Below are 25452 nucleotides of genomic sequence, written 5' to 3'. Positions count from 1 at the left end.
CTCAACATTTAATATCAATAATGATAGATAATAAAAAAACACAAAAAACAGCACAACAGTATTTGGTGCCAGTTTTATTTCTAAATTGCTTTGCTAAATAGTTTCTCGTCTTCTAAAACCTCCGAAATGAGTAGAAACAGAAATTCTGCCCCTGTGTGAAGTGCATTTTTGATACACAAAATACTACTTCGATATGTCAAATGCATTAATGTTTTCAGTATTTTTTTATTGTTGCCATACCTGTTGAACACTGGCCTGAAGCAAATCCCCGAGTCCTCCCACCAGCTCTGTGAAAGAGGGTCTCTTTAGCGGCTCCCCGTGCCAACAGTCCAACATGGTCTGATAGCTGAAGGTGAAGAAAATACAGCAGTTGTGGACACAGAAGTTTTTTGAAATATAAAATGCAATTTAAATCTTAACTCTTTTTGATCCAGCCTTACCGCGTAGGATTAAAATGAGTAACTTAAGTCAAAAGGTATAAATGCTTGGCCACTAATAAGCTTTTCATTTTCATGTAGGCTGTTGAAGTGTTTGTTGGTCTTTAATCCCCTAACACGTCCTTTTCTGCTCACACAAACTCCTCCACTCCCTGGTCCGCAGACAGAACTTTAGAGCAGAGACAGCGGAGACAGAGAGCACTAGTGATGCGCGGGTTGTCGTGTCCCCCCGTGATTTCCGCCTCTGCACAGGCAAAATTTATTTAAATTACAATAGATTTTAAATATCTAGCCTTCATGTTTTTGTTGCTGAAGAAAATGAATATAAAAGAGCCAAAAATGTGTACTGAAGCTGAATAATAATCAGACAATATACACATCAAAATCTTAAGACCAAGCATAAGGCCTTATGTTAAAATTGTTAAAAAGTTGTGGCTGCAGTTTGTCCCAAAGCGGTGTAAAGCCATAGGACGATCTCAACAGACATTCTTAAGACTGTCAGTGAGACGGCAAAGGAAGCAGACACAAGATGTAGTAAATCCTCTCTGTGTGTCTGGAAGCATAAATAGCATGGCTATGATGTTTTTGGTATTGGGACAGGAAGTGAGCATCCTCTTCCTAATGTCTTTCTTTTGTTCAAGCTTCATCTGAAAAATAACTTTGATTTCATAACCTGATCCAGCGCACGCTTCTCACAGGAAACCTGAGCCTGACCAGTTTCATCCCATTGACTCCAAACGCATTTCCTTCAACATTCATTTTAATACCTTTAGAGCAATTTATCTTGGCCTCAACGTCACAAGCATGCCAAATATAATCTGGTACAGGCCATTTCTTTTGTGCAGCTGAAACGTACAAGGGATTCTTGGCACCAGTTGGTCTGTCTCTACAAATACCTCACTGAGAGATCTGAAAAATACAATCTGGATTACATTTAGAGAATCAATTTCAATCAGTGGTTCTTTTGCCAAGTTGACAAATTCATTCAGCTAGTTTAATTTATTTAGTAAGAGCATTTTTATAAATCTGGATTATATAAATATTATAGAAATTTGAGTACGGGTGTGATTTTTAAGCCCTTTATGCTTAGGATGTTGGACTTTTTCCCATTGTGTCCATTTCTTATAAAAGGGAACTAAAACTACTACATGTGCTGTACATAAATATAAAACTGTAACCCACTTATTTCCAGTCAAAACAATCATTCTGGGAAGCAGCAGGGTCAGTTTGTACTCCAAACCCACAAACAAAAAAATAACCCTAAAATAAAATGAATGAAAATGAAAAAAATAATAGGACTTTTATATGGATTCTACCTGGACATTTTTGCTTCATTACAAGTAGCTAAAACTCATTTTAGTGTATTTACCTTCAGCTTTTAAAATAGGATTGTCAAAAGCCAACTGAACTCATTTTAGTGTCAATCAGCCGATCCCTCCAGAAAGCAGCTTTACTTTCACATAATTAATAAAGAATATCTAGTCAGGATTTAAAATCTGAATTTCTCTGTGCAGAGTTTGTTTCTACTTATGATTAGAGTAAAGTCAATCTGTACCAACGGCCTTTTTGATCACTCAATCATCACATGAACACGTGGCTGCTCAACCATCTTAATGAATAATGCAGTGTACTTCTTACATTTCTGATGAGGAGTATTCTGGTGCTCTCATCCTGGTCCCCTCCTTCAGTCTACAACAAAACTCTTCATCAATCTGGACTCCAGGATACGGAGAGGCACCTAACAAAAGAAATGCAAGGGCGTTTTGTAAACAGCCATTTGTTGATCATGAAGGAACATGATCAGGAGCCAGGAGGTAAATATAAAGATCCATACGACAGCATAAACCAGATTTTCCTTTATGTCAGACAAAATGTTCCAATAAACTCGATTTACTATTTGCCTCTTCCCGAAGGGGTTGTAACAGAGGTCATGGTTATACATTTAGCTGGGGCTTAGTTCACTCAAACACATTTTATCCAGTTTTTGTTAACCATGGTTGTGTTAAAGGGAACTGCTCTGTGGTAAAATGAGTCACGCTTGTACAAATCTGACTCATTGCTTTTCTTAAGATTAAGAAACAATTTTCAGGAAAATTATAATTATAAACAAGTCTTAACTCTGGGTTCTTGCTTAGTCAGTGTCCGATGTGACCTGAATTGCACTTACCCAAAGAGAAGATTTCCCACATGAGAACACCAAATGACCACACATCACTCTGAGTGGTGTAGACCTTGTCAAAAATGGCTTCCGGTGCCATCCACTTCAGTGGAAGTCTTGCCTATGGACAGAAAACCACATGAAGCACAATAGGCTATTTACTGTGAATGTCACCAAAATACACATAGGTAGCATTGGCCTGTAAGGAATCTACTCACATCTCCTTTTCGCACATAATCTGGGTCTTTGTACACATCCCGAGCGAGTCCAAAGTCACAAATCTTGACAACATTGTTCTCAGAAAGTAAAATGTTTCTTGCTGCCAAATCTCGATGAATGCACTAGAAAGAATACATAAATGATATATATATATATATATATATATATGTAAAAGAATGTACAAATATTTTGTAAGAAAGACGTTGATTTACCTTACGAGAGGCCAAGAACTCCATGCCTTTTGCAACTTGGAAACTGTAGCAAATCAAATCTTCTAAGGTCAAGACTCTTTTGTATAAATCTTCAGCTTCTGTAAGAGAAAACTACATGTTAGAATTATACTTAAGTGAATTATTACATACAGTATGTAGTGCAAATGAAACCACCATGTCACAATGGACTTCTTCACCACATTAAAAAACAAACTAATTGGTCATATAATCCTCTACTAACATTTACTTTTATGGTGATGGACAAAACAAATCGAATTTGTTATTTAGGTTTCAGATGTCAGAGAAAAGGTGTACTCATGACCCTGAGGTGCTGGTCAGGTGCTCAGAGGGGTCCTTCCACAGATGCACCTGAGTAAACAGCTAATCCAACCCAAAATAATACAATGTGAAACCCAGGTTGGGTTTGAAGGAGAGCTAAGAATCACTGAGCAGGGACAAGAAACAAACATATGCCGTCCTAATCTCAGTGGGTGACAGAGGCTCCTGCTGCAGTGATTGTACAACCGAACAGAAGCAGGAAGTGTCCCCTCAGAAAACAATCCAAGGAGAGACTTATTTTCTTTGGGGTAGAGTTGAGACTTAGGGGGTCGCGAGGCAGCGGGGGCAGGGTTGAGGGGAAGGGACATCTACCTTCTTCCTCTTCCTCTGAGTCGCAGTAGCTCTTATCTTCTATAAAGCCAGAGCTGGCTGAGCTTCCGGTACTGGCCACACTCTCCAGACGGCGCTTCATCAACTCACTCAGCTCACAACCAGACCCCGACAGTACCTTACCATCCTGCTTCTGCATCCAACACAAGGTAAAGGAATAAACCAGCAGCAATACTTTATTTTCATCAACAAAAAGTAGAAGAAACTCACCTTATAGACTATAAAATCATCCCGTTTGCTCCTCAAATAGTTAGACAAGTTTCCATATTTACAAAACTCAACAATCATCATCAATGGTCCTATAAAATAAATATGTTTATTATGAGCAAAATAATCTGCAAACATGTTATGCAGTCATCAGCACACCTCCTGGCTTTGTGCAGGCTCCCAGTAGATTCACAACATTCAAATGATGTCCGATATGAATGAGGATTTTCAGCTCTGACATCAGAGCTTTTCGTTCATTGGATGTTGCACCTCCTATAAAATGTATGAAACAGAGTAAACAAGTGGCATACATCTGGGCTATTGAACTTAACTTTCCCGAGGGCCAGATTTCTCGGGGAGTCATGGCTTCTGGGCCAGGTCAGAACCAAGGCTAACCCAGAACCGAACCAGGTCTAAATCAGGTCCAAACCAGGTATAAAGCAGAATTAAATAAGAACTAAGCTAGCTAGCTGGTACTAACCAAAAACTATACCAGAAAACAAAACATATTGGGAAAGGGGTCGTGATCTGGCCCCTGGACCTTAAGTTGATATATGTTGCTATGACCAAAAACATATACAGTATTTTGAACGGGTTTGGTTTGTTTGATACTCTCAACTAAACCATGGACCGTTTGAGAGGCCTGCTGCTTTCCATTAAGTTTGACCTCGGACTAACCAGAGCGGGTTTGACCCGGGGTTCATGATTTATGACCAGACATGATTACTATTTCAGCAACCTGTTCTTCCTGGATATATTATGCTCTCCATATCATCTGCGTCTACACATATGCAACATTGCAACCAACATTTCAAAAAGTGTGTGTGTGTGTGTCATACCTAAGCCCGGTTTGTATTCACTCACACACTTTTCTTTATCATGGCAGGGTTAGACCCTTTACCTCCAAGTAGAATACACTCCATACTAACATTAATTGTAGTCACATGTGGCTCTTGAGCTCTGCTCAGGAAATATATCTCTGGCCTCAGTGACACATAGGATTTATTCATCTCCTTCACATACCACAATAAATGCTCTATTCAGCCCATTGAGTGAACTCAGGTTTGAGGATGAATTTCAAGGCCTCTATGGTGAAAACGCAAACCAGAGCCAAGATTCTGAAAAAACATGTATAATGTAAAACCCTTAACACTGTACCTTTGAGCATTTTAACGGCAACAGTCTTGCACGTTGAAAACTTGTCAATCCCAAACGCTGAAGCCTCCACAACTTTTCCAAAAGCTCCATGGCCAAGGGTCTTACCTAAATTCATAATTGGCCATACAACATGTGATTTAAAGAAAAATCACAAATCGGAAAATTTCAAGAAAACTTAATAAATTACTTAAAAACGCATAAAATCAACAACACAGAGAAAATTGAACAGTGAAATTAAAGAGAAAATAATTATCCAAATTACAATATTTTCTACATTCAAAGTTGTATGTTTATATAGAGACAAATTGTCATCTTAATGGATCATCCTCAAAATAAGTACAGGTATGCTATTCATTCTTAGTCTTAATAACATATTTATTTATATTTATTATATTATTAATAACATATTTTTCAAATTAATGTAAAAATATTTGTAAATTCAACACATACCTAGTTGCAGTCGATCTCGAGGAAACTCCCATTTGCTGCTGTCGTACTGAAGCAGCTCATTTTGCTCTTCAAGAGGACACTCATCCGGATCAATGATGATTGATGGTCCCATTTTATAATGTGCAGGCTGCTAAAAAACATTAAAATGATAAATATTAGTTTTACATAAATTCACTTACATTGACATTTCTGACAGGGAAAGTACAGTATTTTAATTTAAGGCCATGTTTTGTACATACAATTTATTTAAGCACAAAAATTCAGCGTCATATTTATGCATACATAAAAAAAATAGATATTGTTTCGCAGAACCCCAGACAATGTCAATAAATAGTTATATAAATAGTACCAATACAAAATTCAGGGCAGCACATTCAGTCAATATATAACTCTATATATTGACACATACATATATAACTCTCTAAATACACACATGTAGTGATATGGAACACTTACCTTTCTAAGTTTGCGAATAAACAAAATAAGCATAAGCCAGAGGAAAGTTGCAGCTGCTCCAGTACACACCAGGATGATTACCTCAACATTTGGCTTACTGTCATCATCTGGAAGAGAAGTCATCATCAGAAACTATTGATGTGTTTGACCAGAGGATTAAGCATTTTTTATGTATTTATTTATTTGTCTATGGGAGTTTTTATTTATTTATAGGAGATCTTCTACTGAAAGTGTTTTTCAGACTTCCTATAAGTGATCTGTTCTTCTGTATCTACCTCTGTATCTACCTGCGTTGCACCAATGAAATTTCCCCCTGTGGGACAATAAAGGAATATCTTATCTTATCTTATCTTATCTTATTTTGTCAATTCCTTTGAAGAATTCCTTTGAAGAAATTAGTGGACGACACAATGAAAATCATCAATCACCAAATTGACTGCAGGCAGTCACACATTTTGTGCTCAGGGAGACTTTTCAGTAAGAAAAATAGTCAGACAAAGATAATTAGTTAGATAGTAGGACTCTAAATAAATAAAAAGCAGAGTGACTAACCATTGACAGTAACCACAGCACTTGTCTTTGCAGCTCCAAGAGCATTAATGGCCACACACTCATAAAGTCCTTCATCATCTTTTTTTACTCTGTCAATGGTCAGGACCCCATCACCAAATGTGATACCTATGAATAGAAATAATACAAAATATGTATTTAAATTAAAAAAAGTATACCTGAATTGAGGGTTATTATAAATGTTTACCTGGGTCTTTTTCCACTTCAATCCCATTTTTGTACCACATAATGTATGGAGGAGGAACTCCAACAGCTAAACAAGTCAGTACGAGTGTGGTGCTACTATTCACATCCCGATTCGTAAGATTTTGGCTCAGCCGAGGAAGTTTTCTCTCTAACAAAGACACATATTGCGTGCATTATAGTACAGTAGAGTAAGAACATACAAATGTTTTCTCACTTACCAGCAACATTTAAGATAGCAGTTTTCAGCACAACTTTATTGTGCACTTTCTGCCCCTGACACCTGTAGTAACTAGAGCTGTTTTGAGACACGTTATACAAATGGAGAGAACGCGATATGGAGTGTGTTCTTGTTTGAAGAGTAGACACATTTGAGGTAATGGTTTGATTTCTTGAATCAAGCCACTTAAGGTCTGTGTAGAGATAACGAGCAGCCCGGCACGTCAGGACAGCATCGTTCCCCTCAATAACAGTCGGTGCCAAAACCGCAATTTCCTCCGAGTGATCTATAGAAACAAGGGACAGAAAAAATGGACAATTGAGCGCAAGGCTCTTTAATACCTTCACAGTCTGCATAAGATTTGATGGATCCCCGGGTGCTGCGCTGTGGCACTCACTGCTCCTGAGGAGATGTCTGAGTGGGATTGAAGAATGATTGAAGAATGGGTTAAATGTAGAGGATAAATTTCCCCATGGGGACAATAAAGTGCACCTTAAACTTAACCTTAAACAAACTGGGGCCAGTCCAATGCGGCCAGAAATTCCAAATTTGTTTCATCACAGCTAATTGAAAGCATGCTGCGGTGGACAACATGGCGGATGGCCACCCCTGCAGACATTCATTTGAAGCTGAGTCTAGCCCCCAAAGGAACCAGACCAGACTTGTTTATTCAAATTGATGGAAAGCATTTTCTTCTTCATAAAAAGAGCACAGATGTACATTTCATCCACTTCTAGGCAGCATACCATCATTCTTCAATCTTTCAACCCTTGGGCAAAACTGGACTCCAGTAAATGTTTTGAATCATCTATAATATTTTCACCCCATAAGGCAACCTACTTTTTGTTGCTTGCTAATATTGGACTAAAATCCAAGCTGTATTAGGTCAGCTGATAAATAGTGATTTTGAAGAGTGACGCCTCATCTATGCAATCATTACATAACTGTCTCACTGGGTATGCATTTGGGAACATTTGGAAATAGTCAGAGAAACATAACAAAGAAATGTAGACTCACAGAATGACCTGCTGGCCCTAAAGCAGGAATGCAGTTATTTGTAGCTGTTTTTAAAGTGTGCCATGATAGCGCTGAGAACATACATATGTGCCGCGCTTCCTCTCAGAAGCGCTCTGGCTTTAAAGGAACATGGTTTCAATCAATGCCCTCTTGGATTCTTTACTGGATAACATAGTCAGCAAATTCCTAGCAGTGCTTGTCCCATTATCAGTATGTCCTGACTCAAGAGCTGTACATTGTGAAGTCTTACACAACTGTCATAACTGCTGGTCACGCTTACTGCATCTCAACAGTAAGCAAAACATAATATAACAATAGGCAATCCTACAATATTTGAATAATTGATACTTACCAGTAATGAAGAAGGGAATAGTCATTGTGCCTGTGCCCTCGTCATTGTTGGCCACACACGTGTAGAGTCCTGATACATTGGCTGCTCCGATCACTAGTATACTGGCAGACTGTTAGAAACAGATTGAATATTGTGAGATTGTGATTGAAAGCTTTGGCTGAAAAGATGAGTCTTTAGTTTGCAACACACAGTAAATGGGTTAGTATTTGAAGAAGCAACATATATATTTAGTTCATAATTTGTAATTTCACAGCTGATATTTCAAAGACCACTGCCTGAAAAAGTCAGGATCTTGTGAACAATAATGCATCGCAATAAGTAATGTCATTATATGAATTTGATTTCAGTGCCCTTTATCTTACTTACATGTTTTCTAAAAACACTTTCAGAAGCACCACTTATAAAGCCCAACACTCCAACACAATTTATGTGGGGTGAAAGAAAGGAATTCATCCAACTACAAACCGGCATGTTATTGCTGACCCTTTGTTCTGACCCTCAAAGAAAACTATGCGTTTGCCCACGAGAACTTCATAATTTCTGAAAATAAAACTGATTAATGCAAGTCAACAAATTCACAATGTAGCTAAATCTATGCACATATTGTATATAAAACACAGTTGAAAGCGATAATTGTATCTTTTGGTTATATTTTCCCCCGGTCAGCTTTGACACCTGCACATGATTTAATCATCAATGTAGTTCTCAGTTCAATGGTTAAAGGTTTTAGTAACTGGCTCCAAAAGAAGAACATTGTACTCCATAAACTAGGGATGCACCAATATGTCAGCCCAGTATCGGTATCAGGCGATATTCATGCCATTGAGTAATACTGGTATCAGCCAAAAGCACTGATATCACTATGGCGATATTGCGCTCCTGTATTGAAAGAGTTCTCTGTCGCTCTTCACAGAAACAGGAAGAAAATGAGGAAATAAGTTTCTGTTGCTATAAACATGACACCCGGACTGGAGGTACAGAGAGACTTTAGGCCGATAAGTAATATTTATAAAACAGTAAATTCACAGAATCGAAAAGTGTGACACTCAATTTTACTCGAGTAAAGAATAATCATATTAGAGCCTATACCTAAACATATTGCTTTACCCACAATTGAAGGATAGTATGTGTTGTATTAGTTCTATACATTTTAAAATAGAAATTATTTTTTATTTTGGACATAGCTTTCACAGCAGTATTTCTTTTGTTCAAAATATTGAAATAACATAAAAAAAATTATTAAAAAACTATTGGCCCAATATCAGTTATCAGCCCAAGTTTTTCCCATAACATTGATATCGTATCGGCCTGAAATGTCCATATTGGTGCACCACTACCATAAACCTTAATAGTTGTTTACAACAACAAAAAGAAACATTGCTGAAGGTTTGGAGTTGTTACTTAGCAATTATGAAGAGGACATACCTTATTTTTCCCTTGCACCAGCTCAGGTTTATAGTTTACACTCTTGATCCAATTGTGGGAATAATTTCCATTATTAATATCAGTTGTAACAGGAAATGATTTCATGGCTTGATGGGCACTTTCATTGCAACTGTAAGTGATAAAAACATAATATTAAACAAACAAGTACAAGCTTAATTGAAAGTACTCCAAAATGTGTGCATTTAAGTTATAATCATTGTTAATATTAAAAACCCACAAATGACTGAGTAAAGCTGAGCACTGCAGCAGCAAACATGGATATTGTAGCCGTAACCTGTGTTAGGATTGTGGTAGCTGTAAAGTGTAGTTAGCCCTAGTGACGGCGTGAGCGCCCGTGGAGGGGAACAATCAACCTGATGAGAGCAGAGGCCGAGGAGGAAATGGCAGCCTCGGCAGGAAGGGCTGTGCTGAGCGTCAGCTCACACAGGAACCCCCCGAGCCTCTGGTCAGAGAAGATAAGCTGATCCTTAGACCTTGGTGGTCAACAATTGATATTTGATGACTTCTTAACCTGCCAAGGCAATAAAGACCATACTATACTAATCACTTTCATGAGAAGCAGTAAAATCCAACCCTCTCTCTAACTCTCTCTAAATAACCCTGGAGAATATGTTTTAGTTATACTACTAAGATGTGGGAGAGATATTATCATAAAAAGCAACAAAAAGTGGATTAACAGAGACAGGTACAATACTGGCCTCATTAGTTTCCCCCTAAAACCCATATCTTGATGCACTCGGAAAACATTAAATCTCATGAAATATTTTGAATGTAGATTGTTTATAAAACTGTGGTTTTGTATCTTTGATTTAGGAGTCCCATTCCTGTCAAGTACAAATTACAATTTATTGAAGAAAACTAGCCTTTGATCATTTAAGACTTCAGTATTAACCACCAGATAGTTTGACTTTTAACTGTCTTAAAAAAAAGAACGTTAACTGACCATTGATGCAGAAAATGCTATTTGAACGCTTGAGTGCTTAGATGATTGCTACATCAAAGCTCAGTGACTCACTGTGTTGTATTTGAATCCGAGGGACATGGCTGCCAGAACCAAGCGATGTTTGGCAAAGGCAGTCCATAGGCAGTGCATGCTAACTGTTGGTCTTTGCCAAACATATAGGGCTGCACATCCACCGTGGAGAGCTCTGCCTCAGAAATGGCTGGAGGCACTGTAAAACAAATCAAGCAAAGTTCAAATGAACCTTTAGAGATAATAGAGAGGGTAAAACAAATAAACATGACCCTCAGAGGATCAGTTAATGTTTGATTAATGAGCAGTAGTGGTTGAGAATGTTGGCAACACTGCCAGAGGTTCCAGCCTTCCTGATTCTGTGGCAGGATGAGTGGCAAGTCTGAGGCTGTAGGTCAAACAACAACCCCACTGTGGCCTGCGCCCATGTCAGAGCAGTCATGACTTCTGCGCTCAGCTGAACCTTAGATTCCTGTGCTGTTTAGTAAAGACCTCCAGTCACTTTCACTTTTCTATCAAAAAACACTGTTCCATGACACAGTGCACAGCTGGGAACAAAGTGCATGTTTTTTTCACAAAGCACCTTTTTGTAATTTGTTTAGATAAAGATTTGACCTGAACAATTTTTTTGATGAAGATTAATAGAGACTTTGGGACATAAACATGCTGTATACATCACCAGACACTGGGTCCACAATTACTTCTAATCTGGAAAATCGAATACAGCAAAATTAATAAATCTGTGTTACTTCCTTTATATTTATTCTTATTATTCTATGATGTTGATTATGGTAGATTTAACTGCTGTTGTGTGTGACTAAATAAGGCTAAAATGGTCGAAGTGGTTGAAATGAGTTAGTGATTTGTGTTATCTGTACTTTTGTGAAGATATAAATGAACTGTGGCCATCTCGCACAGTGTGGGAGCAGGATCTTACAGAAATGAGCCTTGGCTGTTGCACACTGCTCCAATCCCCGTCAGAGCAGCCCCAATAATCAACAACAGCTGTCACTGTATACGTCAATCCTGTCCTGGAATCAACAAGCCCCCAAATTCCTCTCATACTAAGCTGCTACCTACCGTCTTCGTGACTGGACTCCATGAACTACAGGCCACAGCAGCACACAGTACAGCAACAAGGCATGTGTTTCATTTGCTTTTTATATGAACTTACCATTGAAAAACAGAGAGTAACTTATATTCTTGTACAGTCCTTTGTTTTGATTTCCCACAATCATTGTGTAGACACCTGCGTGCTTCTGCTGTACATCACTGATAATCAGGTTGTTTCCTGACATTTTGTGGCAACTTGAATTATTTTTGATAGGAATGCCATCTTTATACCTGAAACATAAACATTATACTTCATTATACTTTTTCTTTTGCTTATGTAAAAGCCAGGAATAGCCTTTATCTCTGTTGTTACTTACCAAATTAATGTGTCAGGGGGAGGCACTGCTTTGACCTTTGGTCCAAATGAAACCTTCTTATTGTATTTGTTAACAATAATAGTTCTGGGTTTGTCAATCTTATATGTCACATTGAGAAAAGGACGATCTGAAAAAGTAAGTGATTGAAAGTATAGATGCAATTGTGAGAAAAAGGTCATTTTATTTCAATAAAAAGACTGACCATAAACTATCACTGTTACTGCAACAGTTTTGTACTTTGTGGAATCCACATCCGCTGTACACTGGTACAGCCCCTTATCCTCCATTGTTACATTGGGCAAATACAATGCATTACTCATGGAATAGACGTTTCCAGACTTTGACAGGGTTTTATTAGTATCATACCGGTGCTCCTGCAAACAAAACAGATTCAAAAGAAACAGGATTACAGTCTCCTGTTATTTATTATTTACTGCAGTTACAATAACTTACTGTTTTCCGAGGAAGCTCCCATTCGAATTTGATTCTTCCATTAAAAGTGGTTTCACCAGTACAATTAAGAACAAGGAGGTCTCCAACTAATAGTTTTACATGATCTGGAGTAATCTTTACATTATTAAGGTCATCACCTGTGGGAAAGAAACATATCCTTCAGAAACAGTGCTGTATAATGACTCATGAATAATAACACATAGTACTTACTCCATCTTCTAGGCATGTAAATTGATCTGTAATGATGTCCATTCACCTCCGTGTTACAAGAGAGCAAAGTGTAGTGATCAAACGAACCATAGGGAATCTTGAACCCTACTTTTGGATCCCACTTAATTTCTTCCTCAACCTCTTTTGATAAAGAAGGTGACTGCATTGAACAAAAAAATACAGCTTACAAAATTAATTTATGGTAGAATACAGAATAGTATAAACTAAAGAAATTCACAATTACATTATTCATTCTGTAATGTTCCACTATGATGGATCATGACTAAGAATAGGTGACAACGACTGTTGGGTATCACTTTTCTTTTTTGACTGGATACTGAGCCTGTTTGTCTGTGAATTCCTGAGTTTTTGTAAGATACCAATTACTATATTTAGCTAAGAAGCAATTCAAAGAAAGGTTCTCTTGATGCACCTTCCTGTTCTTGCAGGAAGGCGACAGGATGACTCCCTCCGGTGCGCCTGCGCTTCCTACAGTAAAGCCCACACTGCGTCTGCCACAGCCATTTAAAACACATCCATTGCGAGAGCCAGTGCCCTTCCTCAATCACATCCACTGCCTAATTTGTATGATTTATTGCACCTAGACAGGCATTAAAAGATGTGGCACAAAGATGAAGAGGGGGGGAGCTTACCGAACTAAGTGTCACAACAGCATCAGGAGAAGAGGTTCGGCATGGAATAATGAGGCTGGTGTAATTTCTCATAGTCCAGAGGAGCAGAGGTCTAGAGGCATATTGAGGTGCAACGAATGGCTGCTGTGGATCTGCAATGCAAAAAGAAAAGTCAGTCAAATGAAAGTCAGTCAGTTAACAATAATTTCAACTGCAGCAATCCGGGCAACCAACAGCATTCAGTCGTGAAATAAGCAGTTCACTTTGGGTAAATATGGTGAGGACCAACATCTACACTGGTCATTGCCATTGGTGTGAGGTCAGGCAGGAAGAGTGTGATAAAGCTTGAATTTGCAGCAAATGGTCTGGTAAACAGTGCAAGCGCTTTGAAAGGGGAATGTGAGACTAAACACTGGTTTGCCGGTCTCTCTACTCTCCATGGCAACACATTTACAGGAGAAAAAGGCTACTACATTTAGCACATTTTACAACTGACTACACTTAACTTTTGTGCTGAATAATACCTTTGTGGTTGTTAGAAGAACTACTGACAAAAATGTGGAGTACGATTTTGAAGATTTGGAGCGGGTTATGAGAAAGGCATTGTTTTATTTGCTGCAGTCAGATTTGTTTAATCAATTCTCAACGTTATTACTGTTCTTTTATGAATAAATTGTATTAATAATAACTTCACAAATGCATATTTTTTCTGGATGTGTAAAATATGTGCTCATTAAGCAGAAATAAAGATAGGTACCACCTTACCTGTGACGTAGATATAAATTGAGCTGCGATTAGAGTACTGGCAGTTGTATATTCCAGTATCGTTTGCGGTCAGATTGGTGATGGTCAGTTTGCCGCAGTGTGGAGCAGAGCGGTGCCTTGAGTCACAGTGTCCCACCTTCACTCCTGCTGATGGGATTGCTCGGAGTTCGGAGCCAAGTTCCCAGTGCAGTGGACGATTCCCTCTTATAGGTAAAAGAGAGAAAACAAAGAACAATATCTCAACATTTTGATCCATGCAGTCAACACGGTAATGCAATGACATTTGATTTAAATTTAGAATGACATACTGGAGGTGGAATCTGTTTATTTTTAGGTTTGACTAACAAGCTGAGATTTGGCATGGGAACCTTTGAACGCTGCATTCAAGTTACACAATCTTTCCGTTTAACATCCTTTTTTAAAACTTTCAATAAAGGAATCCCAGAGGAACATATGACATTTCTAACAGGCTTAAAGAATTTAGGGTCATTCCAGTTTGTCCAGTGACATGTAGTTATATGGCCTTGTAGGGAAGCAATGCATTTGAACGATAAGTGGAACAAAACATTCTTGGCAGGCTGATGAAATTAGGCAAGATTCTCTAAATTCTTATCAAATACCGTGTTATTCCCAAAAGACCACAGATGAAACCAACAACTATTTGTTTCTTTCCAGGAATAACCACAAAGCAGATGGATTGATTTAGAAATGCATCTAGTTCATTTAACACAAATAGTCTGTTGAGTGTATGTTGTTACAAACCTGCAAATCAGGGACACTGAATCTCCCTTTTTAAGAATCACAGGGGCTGCATCAGGCAAAGTCCTTGTGATGTGTGCGGCCTCTGCATGATCTGTAGATTATAGCATTAGTACATAACATTAGAAGCAGATTATTTTATGTCTAGCATGTGTGAGAGGAAATATCATTGATTCATCCAACATCTGTGTTAAATCAATTGTTTTTCATCCAAATGTTGTGGGGAAGCAGTGAGAGTAAACGTTTCCTACTAACTCGCACATTCAAAACAGCTTCTTCATGAAATAATTGGCATTGCCACTCAGTAGCATTCAACATTGACTTCCTGATAACTTATTATAGCGTTGTATTTTATTGTCCAAGGTAAAAGAGATGGAAAGGGATATTCATGTTGTAATATCTTAGCAAACTACATCCAAAAACATACAGCTTGCATTTATTCACTTGATTACACTGCACTTATTGTTAGGAGGACTTAACAGTGTAACAGAGATAAAAAAAAATACAGCAGGGTTCTAGCTGTGTAGCACAGGAGAAGTGACCCTGTGATTGTCTTCCTCCACAAAAGCCTTAAAACTTGCTCTCACCAGAACCGAGCCAGCACTGACACCCCTAACCCCAAGTAACAGCTGTGTGTCCCATTCTCCCAGTGAACTTCTAAAAGAGGCCAGAAATTGTGCTTATTGTGTTGGTTCAAAGACCCGAGGGCTGGTTCTAATTAGGAGTCATTAAGGAGAGAAGGAACAAAAGAGGGTCTCAGTTAAGTCTATAATGCACACCAATTCAAATTGACAAAGGCCATAATTGCACAATAAGAAGGTATAACTGTTGACTGTCACTAACAACATGAAATATGTTTAAAATACACAATAATATTGTAAATATTTGCAATTGTCTATTTGTATTTACAGTGTTTCAAACGTGTGATGCAAGCCAGTGCCATGACTGTAAATTACATTTGGTAACAACACACAATGACAAGGAAGTGAGGACATCTCAGTAAGAACAAAAAGATTGTGGGAAATACCTCCTCTTTTATGCAATAATTAAGCAATGGTAAATTTGGGTAAAGTTTAGTGTTTGAGTCAAAGGTAGGTAAAAATCTGTGGTGAAGATCCACTGTGCCGGGCACACTAGTTAGCGTGACTCGTGTGACTAGTGAGACTAGTGAGACTCGTGTGACTCGTGTGACTCGTGTGACTAGTGAGACTAGTGAGACTAGTGTGACTCGTGTGACTAGTGAGACTAGTGAGACTAGTGAGACTCGTGTGACTAGTGAGACTAGTGAGACTAGTGTGACTCGTGTGACTAGTGAGACTAGTGAGACTAGTGAGACTCGTGTGACTAGTGTGACTCGTGTGACTAGTGAGATTAGTGAGACTAGTGTGACTCGTGTGACTAGTGAGACTAGTGAGACTAGTGAGACTCGTGTGACTAGTGTGACTCGCGTGACGAGTGAGACTAGTGAGACTAGTGTGACTCGTGTGACTAGTGAGACTAGTGAGACTAGTGAGACTCGTGTGACTAGTGTGACTCGCGTGACGAGTGAGACTAGTGAGACTAGTGTGACTCGTGAGACTTGTGTGACTGGTGTGACTAGTGAGACTCGTGTGACTAGTGTGACTCGTGTGACTAGTGTGACTCGCGTGACGAGTGAGACTAGTGAGACTAGTGTGACTCGTGAGACTTGTGTGACTCGTGTGACTAGTGAGACTCGTGTGACTAGTGTGACTCGCGTGACGAGTGAGACTAGTGAGACTAGTGTGACTCGTGAGACTTGTGTGACTGGTGTGACTAGTGAGACTCGTGTGACTAGTGTGACTCGTGTGACTAGTGTGACTCGCGTGACGAGTGAGACTAGTGAGACTAGTGTGACTCGTGAGACTTGTGTGACTCGTGTGACTAGTGAGACTCGTGTGACTAGTGTGACTCGCGTGACGAGTGAGACTAGTGAGACTAGTGTGACTCGTGAGACTTGTGTGACTGGTGTGACTAGTGAGACTAGTGAGACTCGTGTGACTCGTGTGACTAGTGAGACTCGTGAGACTCGTGAGACTAGTGTGACTCGTGTGACTCGTGTGACTAGTGAGACTCGTGTGACTCGTGTGACTCGTGAGACTAGTGTGACTCGTGTGACTAGTGAGACTAGTGAGACTAGACTAGGCATTTTTGACCCCCTGAACATTGATGAATGTCACACATGGGACATAGACGCGATCGTCTCGGCCCGAACTCCAATAAAATGGAGGTTTGCGAGAACGCCCGTCCCAACACTGCCGACTAGTTCAAAAAAGAAAAAACATGAAACGCTTCATGTTTGGCCTAGGCACATGAGACTTGGGACAGTGATAGAGCTACCTTTGACCTCTGACCTTTGACGAGTAAAACACACCTGGCAGCATCGCTCTATGATAAACAGGAAGTCAGCCATGTTGAATCAAAGTGATGCCGACACGTTTTACTTTTTTTCCCCCAAAATTGTACTTGTCCTAGGTTTTTTGTCCGATCGAGCTCAAAACAACACCTTTTATATCTGAAGACATTGAAATTTAATAAATATTCAAAAAATGTTTGCGTAACACGCCCTCAAAAAAGGCTTAATTTCCTGTTTTTTCAAGGACAAGTCACGTCTAATGGAAATGATCTACGGAGCTCATATTTCACTCACTAATGCGTTTTTATGATCTGATTGGAAATAATTAATACCCATGTAACAAATTTACTCTATAGCGCCCCCTACCTGTTGTGTGAAAAACTCATGGGTTATATTCTCCTCAAGACGCCATGAAAAAAAATGCATTACAGATATTGTGTATTTTCACAATTGGCCAGCAGAGGTGCAATTAATGCCTTTACTTCCTCTTCCTCTTTTATTTTGAAGGAACATTTCCTCTCGTGCCTTGGTCTTAGCATCAGCGTCAGCATCAGCGTCAGCATCAGCGTTAGCATCAGCGTTAGCATCAGCGTTAGCATCAGCGTTAGCATCAGCGTTAGCGGCGGGTCTCTGTCGCTAGGTGACGGAGGCACAGGGAGGAGGGGGTTTAAAGAATAAAGTCTAAAAAATAAAGAATAAAGTCTGAAGAAATAAGGCTGAAGAATAAAGTAAAATAAAAACACGGTCGCACGGGAAGGAGGTTGCGACGGTGGCGAGAGCCATCCTTGCCGCTACCGCGGCTTTAATAATTATTTGTTATCTTTATTTAATCAGGTAAGTAAACTCATTGAGATTGAGACTTCTTTTACAATGCGACCTGGGAAAAGGAAACACTTGACAGCACACAAAATCATAAAATCAATTCCACTAAGAAGACATTTAAGAAAAAATAAAAACATGTTATAACTACACATCCTGAAATCCCACTCCCACTAGAATATATATATATATATATATATATATATATATATATATATATATATATATATATATATATATATATATATATATATATTCTATTTTTCTATTTATTTTTTTACCGGCTACAAGGTTGTCATAAGTCTGCCTTTTTTATTAGAAAGAGGCAAAATGCCCAGGACTCCATAACAAAGTCAAATACTAGAACATCTGGTCATGACGGGGGGCCAGTCTAGGTTATATAAAGTTAAGTCCCATCAACAATAGGAATCTCCAGCATGAAAAGTCCTCAAAGTAAAGCCAGAAAATTCCTTTCCATTATATATGATTAAGACTATGCCCTTGTGAAGCCCTTGAAATTGAAATCCCATAGTTGTTACAAGGAAAATGTATTGCTGGCTCAAAGTCTGAAAGTGAACCGTTTTGAAGTTGTGGTCCAGGTGAACAAGCTTTAGTTTAGAAATCTACTGCAGGTCAAGTTAATATTTCGTGTGCATTATGTTTCATATGTATTTATCAAAAACGATACAGAGAAATAAGGCTTTGGCCGACCTCCCATTACTGTTGTCCACGCCAGATCATGCTTTCAATTCTCAAAAATAGCACCAAATGAACAACAGAACGCAACAAGATCTTTTCTGTCTGAATTGAAAGTAGCCACTAATTGAAATAAGATAAGATAATCCTTTATAACTTGAACACTTTATGACGGGCTAGAGTGCAATTTCAGTGTGCAATATAAGCAATTATACAATTTTCTGGTTTGTGTGAATGTAGGTGTGTGTGAAAATATAAATGTAAAAAGCACTTGGTTTTTATCTTTATTTACTGTGTTATTTTTATGTGAGTTGGGTTCTTCTCACCCAAACACATTTCATTGGATTGTTGACTGTATCTTAACTTGTATGACAAATAAATCCAAATGTATCCATCTAAAGAGCAAGTTGTAATGACACCAAAAATGTAAAGCATATTTAATTTTTCAACTACTGCAACACATGCACAACATTCATTACTAGCTCACTAATCATGTTTAAGATTTGTATTACGCTTTACAAGCCGGACGAGCCTCTCAAAGTAACGCTGCTACATTATTAATTCACTTGGAGAGAATAAACTTAATAAACTATAATAAACTACAGAAAGGAGGCTACAAATCTGTCCCATTGGCCCCTCCAACACCCTATTATTCCTCATCCCCACATGATATTCTTACAGTGACAAAGTGATGTGTTTTGCTCAAGGACACACCAACAGCATGCCGTTCATGGTACGAGCTTGGAACTAACCACACCCTTTGTGTCAGTGGGCAAACATGAATATAACGATTGTACATCCAGACAAAGATAGAGACAGCCTGTCAACTTGTCCTCCTGTCAGAAGCTTTGGAGAAGAATGGCCGACTTTTCCAAGGCTATTGTCTTGTAAGGAGTGGACAGACCTCAAAAATGGACAAGAAGCACTGGAAGAAGCCTTTGCTCAGGTAGCGTGTCACATTTCCGTGACCTTTGAGCGCCAGAACAATTCCAGGCCCAGCATCCGTTTCCTCCTTGTGTCTTTCCCACGCTTTGGTGGTGGACAGTGTAGGAAATCGACTCAAAAACATTGTAGTCAAAGGCTGTGCGTGATAAGTGGGGTAGAGTTTTGTTTGGATGTGCTGTTTATTTGGTGTTGGACAGGAAGCGTAATGCAAATAGAATTACTGACAAATATAACCTTGGCACATTATGCTATTTTGTTCAAATATTCTCTGATTTGATAAGACAAACGTTACTTGAGAATGACTCATACTGTACAAAAGGCCCCGCGGCCCCTATGTTGTTGTTGTTGTTGTTGTTGTTTTATGGCGGTTGGCATCCAAGTGTTGCATTACCGCCAGACTTTATTCCTCAGACCTTGTCGTAGTCCTCAGACTCTGCGGCCCCTATGTTTCTATGTTGTTGTTGTTGTTGTTGTTGTTGTTGTTTTATGGCGGTTGGCATCCGAGTGTTGCATTACCGCCAGACTTTATTCCTCAGACGTTTCGTAGTCCTCAGACTCTGTCGTAGTCCGTAAAAGTACTCCTCCCATCGCTTTGGCGTTACAAAGCCCATGAGGTCATGATGTGTTTTTGTGACTAGAACAGTTGTTGTGTCAGAGACCAACTGGCTTTATTCCAGGGAGACTCTTCTTCACCTTCCTCGCCCTCTTTGACGTTCGGTGCTTTGGAAGTACAAAGCCCATGAGATCATGGGACGTCTTTGTTGTTTTACAAAGCCCATGAGGTCATGGGACGTCTTTGTCGTTTTATCCTTTAGAAGTCCTTCTTCCATCACTTTGGCGTTTCTAGGCCCATGAAGTCCAAGCGCGTTAGAACATCCTCTTGCTCCTCATCCTCGGCTCAGTCTCCAACACCCCCCACCTCTATAAACGTTTACCCAGCCCTGTGCTACATAAGTAAGCAACCACAGCCTGACACAAACCCTGTGACTGGATCGCCAGAACGTTCCGCAGATTGAACTCCCGCCCATTATTCCGAAACCACAAGGCCAACCCGGCCCTTTCCCTATCATAAGCCTCACAGCAAATCAGCACATGCTCGACAGTCTCTGGCACCCGACAGTGACCACACAGACCGGTCGGATGTTTGCCTATCCTACTTAGTGACCAATTGAGTCCAGTATGGCCAATCCTCATGCGGGCGAAGGCCCTTTCCTCCCACGCGTTCCTGCCCATAGACCCGCAAGGACCCACACTACCCTGTATGTGATAGAGATGCCGTCCAGTGTTGTTGTTGTTGTTGTTGTTTTATGGCAGTTGGCATCCAAGTGTTGCATTACCGCCAGACTTTATTCCTCAGACTTTGTCGTAGTCCTCAGACTCTTTCTATGCTCTTGTGGTTCATGGGACGACCACCATGTCTTATGACATCCCTGCATTCCACCCTTTATTCTTTCCTCCTGCATCACATAGTGCCCTATGCTGTCACCGGCCTTGTTCCTTGACTTGGTGACACTACATAGCAGCTACATTCCGCCTTTGTTCCTTTGATCCTGTGGCAAGGTATAAGCGGAGAAATATGTATTGCCCTGAAAAGTTCGCTCCTGGGTATTTATCGGGCCGTCATGAGGGCGGCTATTGATTATGGCTGTATAGCCTACATGTCTGCGGCTGAGACTAACTTAAAGAAGCTTGATGTGGAGCAAGCCCAGGCCTTGCGCATCTGCTGTAGGGCTTTTAGGACCTCCCCTGTCTCGGCGCTGCAGGTTGAGTTGGGGGAATTGCCGTTACGGCTCCGGAGGCTAGAACTTCTGTTGGCTTACTGGGTGAATGTGCAAGGTCATACGAGCTCTCACCCGGTGAGGGACTTTCTCAGGGTTGATGGGGGGCAGAGTGAGGCTGGCGGTATGATTTTCAGCCAGGTAGGAAATGCGAAGGCGCGGCTTGCGGGGGTTGGTGATCTGCGTGTGAGCCCGTCGGTGGCTTTGTCTGCTATAGCTCCGTGGAAGTTTGTCCCGGCTCCTGTTGATGTTAGCTTGCATGGCAAGCTTAGAGGAGTCGCTGGGAGGGCACCGCAGTTTGCCGTTCAAGCGCTCATCGATAAGCACTCAGGTGATGTGTTTATTTATACCGACGGGTCTAGGGATCCTGAGAGTGGGCGTACTGGCGCCGCTTATTTTGTGCCTGACCTGGGGCTAGCGGTCAAGAAGAGGTTGACAGATCGCCTTTCTGTTTTCACGTCGGAACTTATAGCGATACGGTTGGCGTTGGAATGGGCGGAATCTGCTTTGCAGTGTTGCGGCATTGTGGTGGCCTCTGACAGCCTTTCTGCATTGCAAAGCATTAAATCTGGGAAATCGGATTGCAGACAGGATGTGTTGAATGGCATCTTCTGTCTGATGCTCTCCCTGTCCAGGAAGGATGTGAGGGTTTCCTTCATTTGGGTCCCTGCGCATGTGGGGGTGGATGGTAACGAAATGGCTGATGCACTGGCTAAACGTTCCCTTCGGCGGCCATCAATTGATGTGGCGGTTGAGTTAAGCAAATCTGAAATCAAGCCTGTTATCAAGAGTCATGTGGTCGGCCTTTGGCAGGAATTTTGGAGCCACTGTGTTACTGGACGGCATCTCTATCACATACAGGGTAGTGTGGGTCCTTGCGGGTCTATGGGCAGGAACGCGTGGGAGGAAAGGGCCTTCGCCCGCATGAGGATTGGCCATACTGGACTCAATTGGTCACTAAGTAGGATAGGCAAACATCCGACCGGTCTGTGTGGTCACTGTCGGGTGCCAGAGACTGTCGAGCATGTGCTGATTTGCTGTGAGGCTTATGATAGGGAAAGGGCCGGGTTGGCCTTGTGGTTTCGGAATAATGGGCGGGAGTTCAATCTGCGGAACGTTCTGGCGATCCAGTCACAGGGTTTGTGTCAGGCTGTGGTTGCTTACTTATGTAGCACAGGGCTGGGTAAACGTTTATAGAGGTGGGGGGTGTTGGAGACTGAGCCGAGGATGAGGAGCAAGAGGATGTTCTAACGCGCTTGGACTTCATGGGCCTAGAAACGCCAAAGTGATGGAAGAAGGACTTCTAAGGGATAAAACGACAAAGACGTCCCATGACCTCATGGGCTTTGTAAAACAACAAAGACGTCCCATGATCTCATGGGCTTTGTGCTTCCGGGGCGCCGAACGTCAAGGAGGGCGAGGAGGGTGGGGAGGAGTCTCCCTGGAGTGGAGCCGAGTTCATTCTTTCCGCTTTGATCCCATGGGCTTTGAAAACAATGACACATAAACACAGTGGTACAAGTATATATGTCATATGAATGGGTTCCAAGTGTGGAGCTCATGGGCTTTGTACTTCCCAAAGCACCGACCGTCAAAGAGGGCGAGGAAGGTGAAGAAGAGTCTCCCTGGAATAAAGCCGGTTGGTCTCTGACACAACAACTATTCTAGTCACAAAAACACATCATGACCTCATGGGCTTTGTAACGCCAAAGCAATGGGAGGAGTACTTTTACGGACTACGACAGAGTCTGAGGACTACGAAACGTCTGAGGAATAAAGTCTGGCGGTAATGCAACACTCGGATGCCAACCGCCATAAAACAACAACAACAACAACAACAACAGCCCTGAAAAGTCTGAGGAATAAAGTCTGGCGGTAATGCAACACTTGGATGCCAACCGCCGTAAAACAACAACAACAACAACATTGTATTGCCCTCTGTGTGTAATTGTGAGCTTAATTTAAACTACCAAAAGCCCCTCATATCTTCTCGTCTTTTCCGATTAACCTTCCTGGCCTTCAGTTGTGCTCTGGCAGGAACTCTAGCACCTTACAGTCCGGAGTTATCGCTCCTACACATACTCAGTGTTGTGCCTGAACGCGTTCATTGAACGAAAGTTCATGAACGCGTTCATAAGTTTGGTGAACGTGAACTGAACGAACGGTATTACTGCTGACAAACGATAATGTGAACGCGTTCATTCTGGTGTCTGTGAACGGCAAATTCGTTCTTTTTATTTTCGTTCAATAAAGTGTCAGATTTCTAGAGACTTCAAGGCAAAAAACACTGTTATGTTGCCCGACCAGAGCCTATGTCTTGCAAGTGTGAGAGCTCCAGATTTGTAGAGGCCGATAGAGCAGACAGAGATTTCACGTCTCGCACCGCACTGCGCATGCGCATCAAAACAAAAAGAAGCACGGACGCGACTGAGCAGCAAGAGTCGCCCCAGTTACGTGAGTTTTATGATAATGTCGGTGAGAATGGGAACAATCTGCATTTCTGTGCAAACTTGTGAATGTAAATCCTGGGTAAGGATTCAAAATTGGATATGAAGATGAAATCTGACACATAGTTTCATCATAAAACTGATAAAATAATTGCTGCCTGTGGTTGTATTTGGGCTGTGGAAATAATTTAGAAACATTATAGAATAATATTGAAAAAAAGAACTGAACTAGTTCATTTTTTGGAGCCGTGAACTTAGTTCAAAATTTTGAAGTATGAACTATGAACTGAACTAGTTCATGTAGAAAGTGAACTTTCCCAACATTGCACATGCCAATAGCATTTAGACTATGTCAAATATGTTGTTGTTGTTGTTGTTGTTGTTGTTTTATGGCGGTTGGCATCCAAGTGTTGCATTACCGCCAGACTTTATTCCTCAGACTCTGTCGTAGTCCGTAAAAGTACTCCTTCCATTGCAAATATGAGTCACCACCACGACTTTTAACTGGTTAGAATTTGGATGGACTGAATTCCTGATGGAGCCCTGCTAGATTATTTCTACACTGTATATATGTCGATATCGAATTTGAAAGAAGATGACCTCTAGCGGGCTCATCAGAAACTGCATCCAATCTAAGGCACTGATTGATGAACGTAACATAAATGTAACCCTACCTGAAAAGAAAAGTAAATAAAAACAAACAAACAAACAAACAAACAGCCACATACAACAACAACAACAACAACAACAACAACAACAACAACAACAACAACAATAACACAATATAAACTAGCAACAAGCATTCATAATAGAAAGGAAAACGCTATTGAGTAACAAAAGTAAATACAAAATAGCATTCAAGGCAGACACAAACATTGCTAAAGAGTGCTAAAACTAAGCAAAACAGATGAAAACAGTTCTCACCGTACGCGAGTAACGAAGTACACCAAAAAAAGACCATTGTCACTTGTAAAATGTCATAAAGGTGCATCCTGTCAGTTTTGTTCTTGCAAATATCCAAACGATATTTGTGCGGTAGCGTAAATTCCAAGTTTCGGCTCAAAACAAGTCCACAAGTCGTGTTCTTTCTTCCAAGATGAAAACAATTATTTGCGTGCGCGTTGTGCCATTTCCAGGGATGCGACTGGTCAGAGGCTCTGTCCCGCTGCCACCGCCGGATCAGCGCAGGTCAGGTGCTCGTTTCACTCTGGATGGATCCAATAAAATGTTCAACCAACAAAAGAAAATCTATAAACGCGCTGTTGCAATGTGCAATCGAAAGCCAGGCAGCCTAATCTGAAACAAAACTACATCAAGTAAAACGCACACTCACTTTTGTGCGATCTTTAGACAATTCTCCTCCCTCTGTTCTTCACAGTCCGAGCGCGAGGCACGTTTTATTGACGCACGGAGGCAG

At 40.5% G+C, this 25452-nt stretch overlaps 1 protein-coding gene across 3 annotated transcripts in view; it reads right to left on the bottom strand.

Annotated features, from left to right (window-relative positions):
- The window catches only part of kdrl (kinase insert domain receptor like), a 30750-nt gene extending 5622 nt beyond the window's left edge, over positions 1 to 25128 (bottom strand). For 2 of the 3 annotated variants that reach the window (XM_072437139.1, XM_072437124.1), the window contains exons 1-26: positions 24960 to 25128; positions 14980 to 15070; positions 14218 to 14420; positions 13474 to 13604; positions 12821 to 12980; positions 12611 to 12747; positions 12360 to 12531; positions 12158 to 12284; positions 11902 to 12071; positions 10770 to 10926; positions 9734 to 9863; positions 8309 to 8417; positions 6941 to 7225; positions 6724 to 6870; positions 6519 to 6644; positions 5967 to 6073; positions 5511 to 5640; positions 5061 to 5165; positions 4062 to 4175; positions 3906 to 3994; positions 3678 to 3828; positions 3027 to 3124; positions 2814 to 2936; positions 2605 to 2716; positions 2076 to 2175; positions 241 to 346 (exon numbers count right to left, since the gene is read on the bottom strand). In XM_072437139.1, the coding sequence (XP_072293240.1) occupies positions 241 to 346; positions 2076 to 2175; positions 2605 to 2716; positions 2814 to 2936; positions 3027 to 3124; positions 3678 to 3828; positions 3906 to 3994; positions 4062 to 4175; positions 5061 to 5165; positions 5511 to 5640; positions 5967 to 6073; positions 6519 to 6644; positions 6724 to 6870; positions 6941 to 7225; positions 8309 to 8417; positions 9734 to 9863; positions 10770 to 10926; positions 11902 to 12071; positions 12158 to 12284; positions 12360 to 12531; positions 12611 to 12747; positions 12821 to 12980; positions 13474 to 13604; positions 14218 to 14420; positions 14980 to 15070; positions 24960 to 25026 (3447 nt within the window). In that variant the 5' untranslated portion in view covers positions 25027 to 25128. The remainder of the gene's footprint in view (positions 1 to 240; positions 347 to 2075; positions 2176 to 2604; positions 2717 to 2813; positions 2937 to 3026; positions 3125 to 3677; positions 3829 to 3905; positions 3995 to 4061; positions 4176 to 5060; positions 5166 to 5510; positions 5641 to 5966; positions 6074 to 6518; positions 6645 to 6723; positions 6871 to 6940; positions 7226 to 8308; positions 8418 to 9733; positions 9864 to 10769; positions 10927 to 11901; positions 12072 to 12157; positions 12285 to 12359; positions 12532 to 12610; positions 12748 to 12820; positions 12981 to 13473; positions 13605 to 14217; positions 14421 to 14979; positions 15071 to 24959) is intronic. The other variant, XM_072437132.1, reaches the window with a different exon arrangement.
- Positions 25129 to 25452: the final 324 nt, after the last annotated feature.

Source organism: Eucyclogobius newberryi, unplaced genomic scaffold (assembly GCF_026437365.1).
Source record: "Eucyclogobius newberryi isolate DKJ021-1_F unplaced genomic scaffold, fEucNew1.0.hap1 SCAF_11, whole genome shotgun sequence".
NCBI classification, from domain to species: Eukaryota; Metazoa; Chordata; class Actinopteri; order Gobiiformes; family Gobiidae; genus Eucyclogobius; species Eucyclogobius newberryi.
This window is presented reverse-complemented; position numbering and strand designations above follow the sequence as displayed.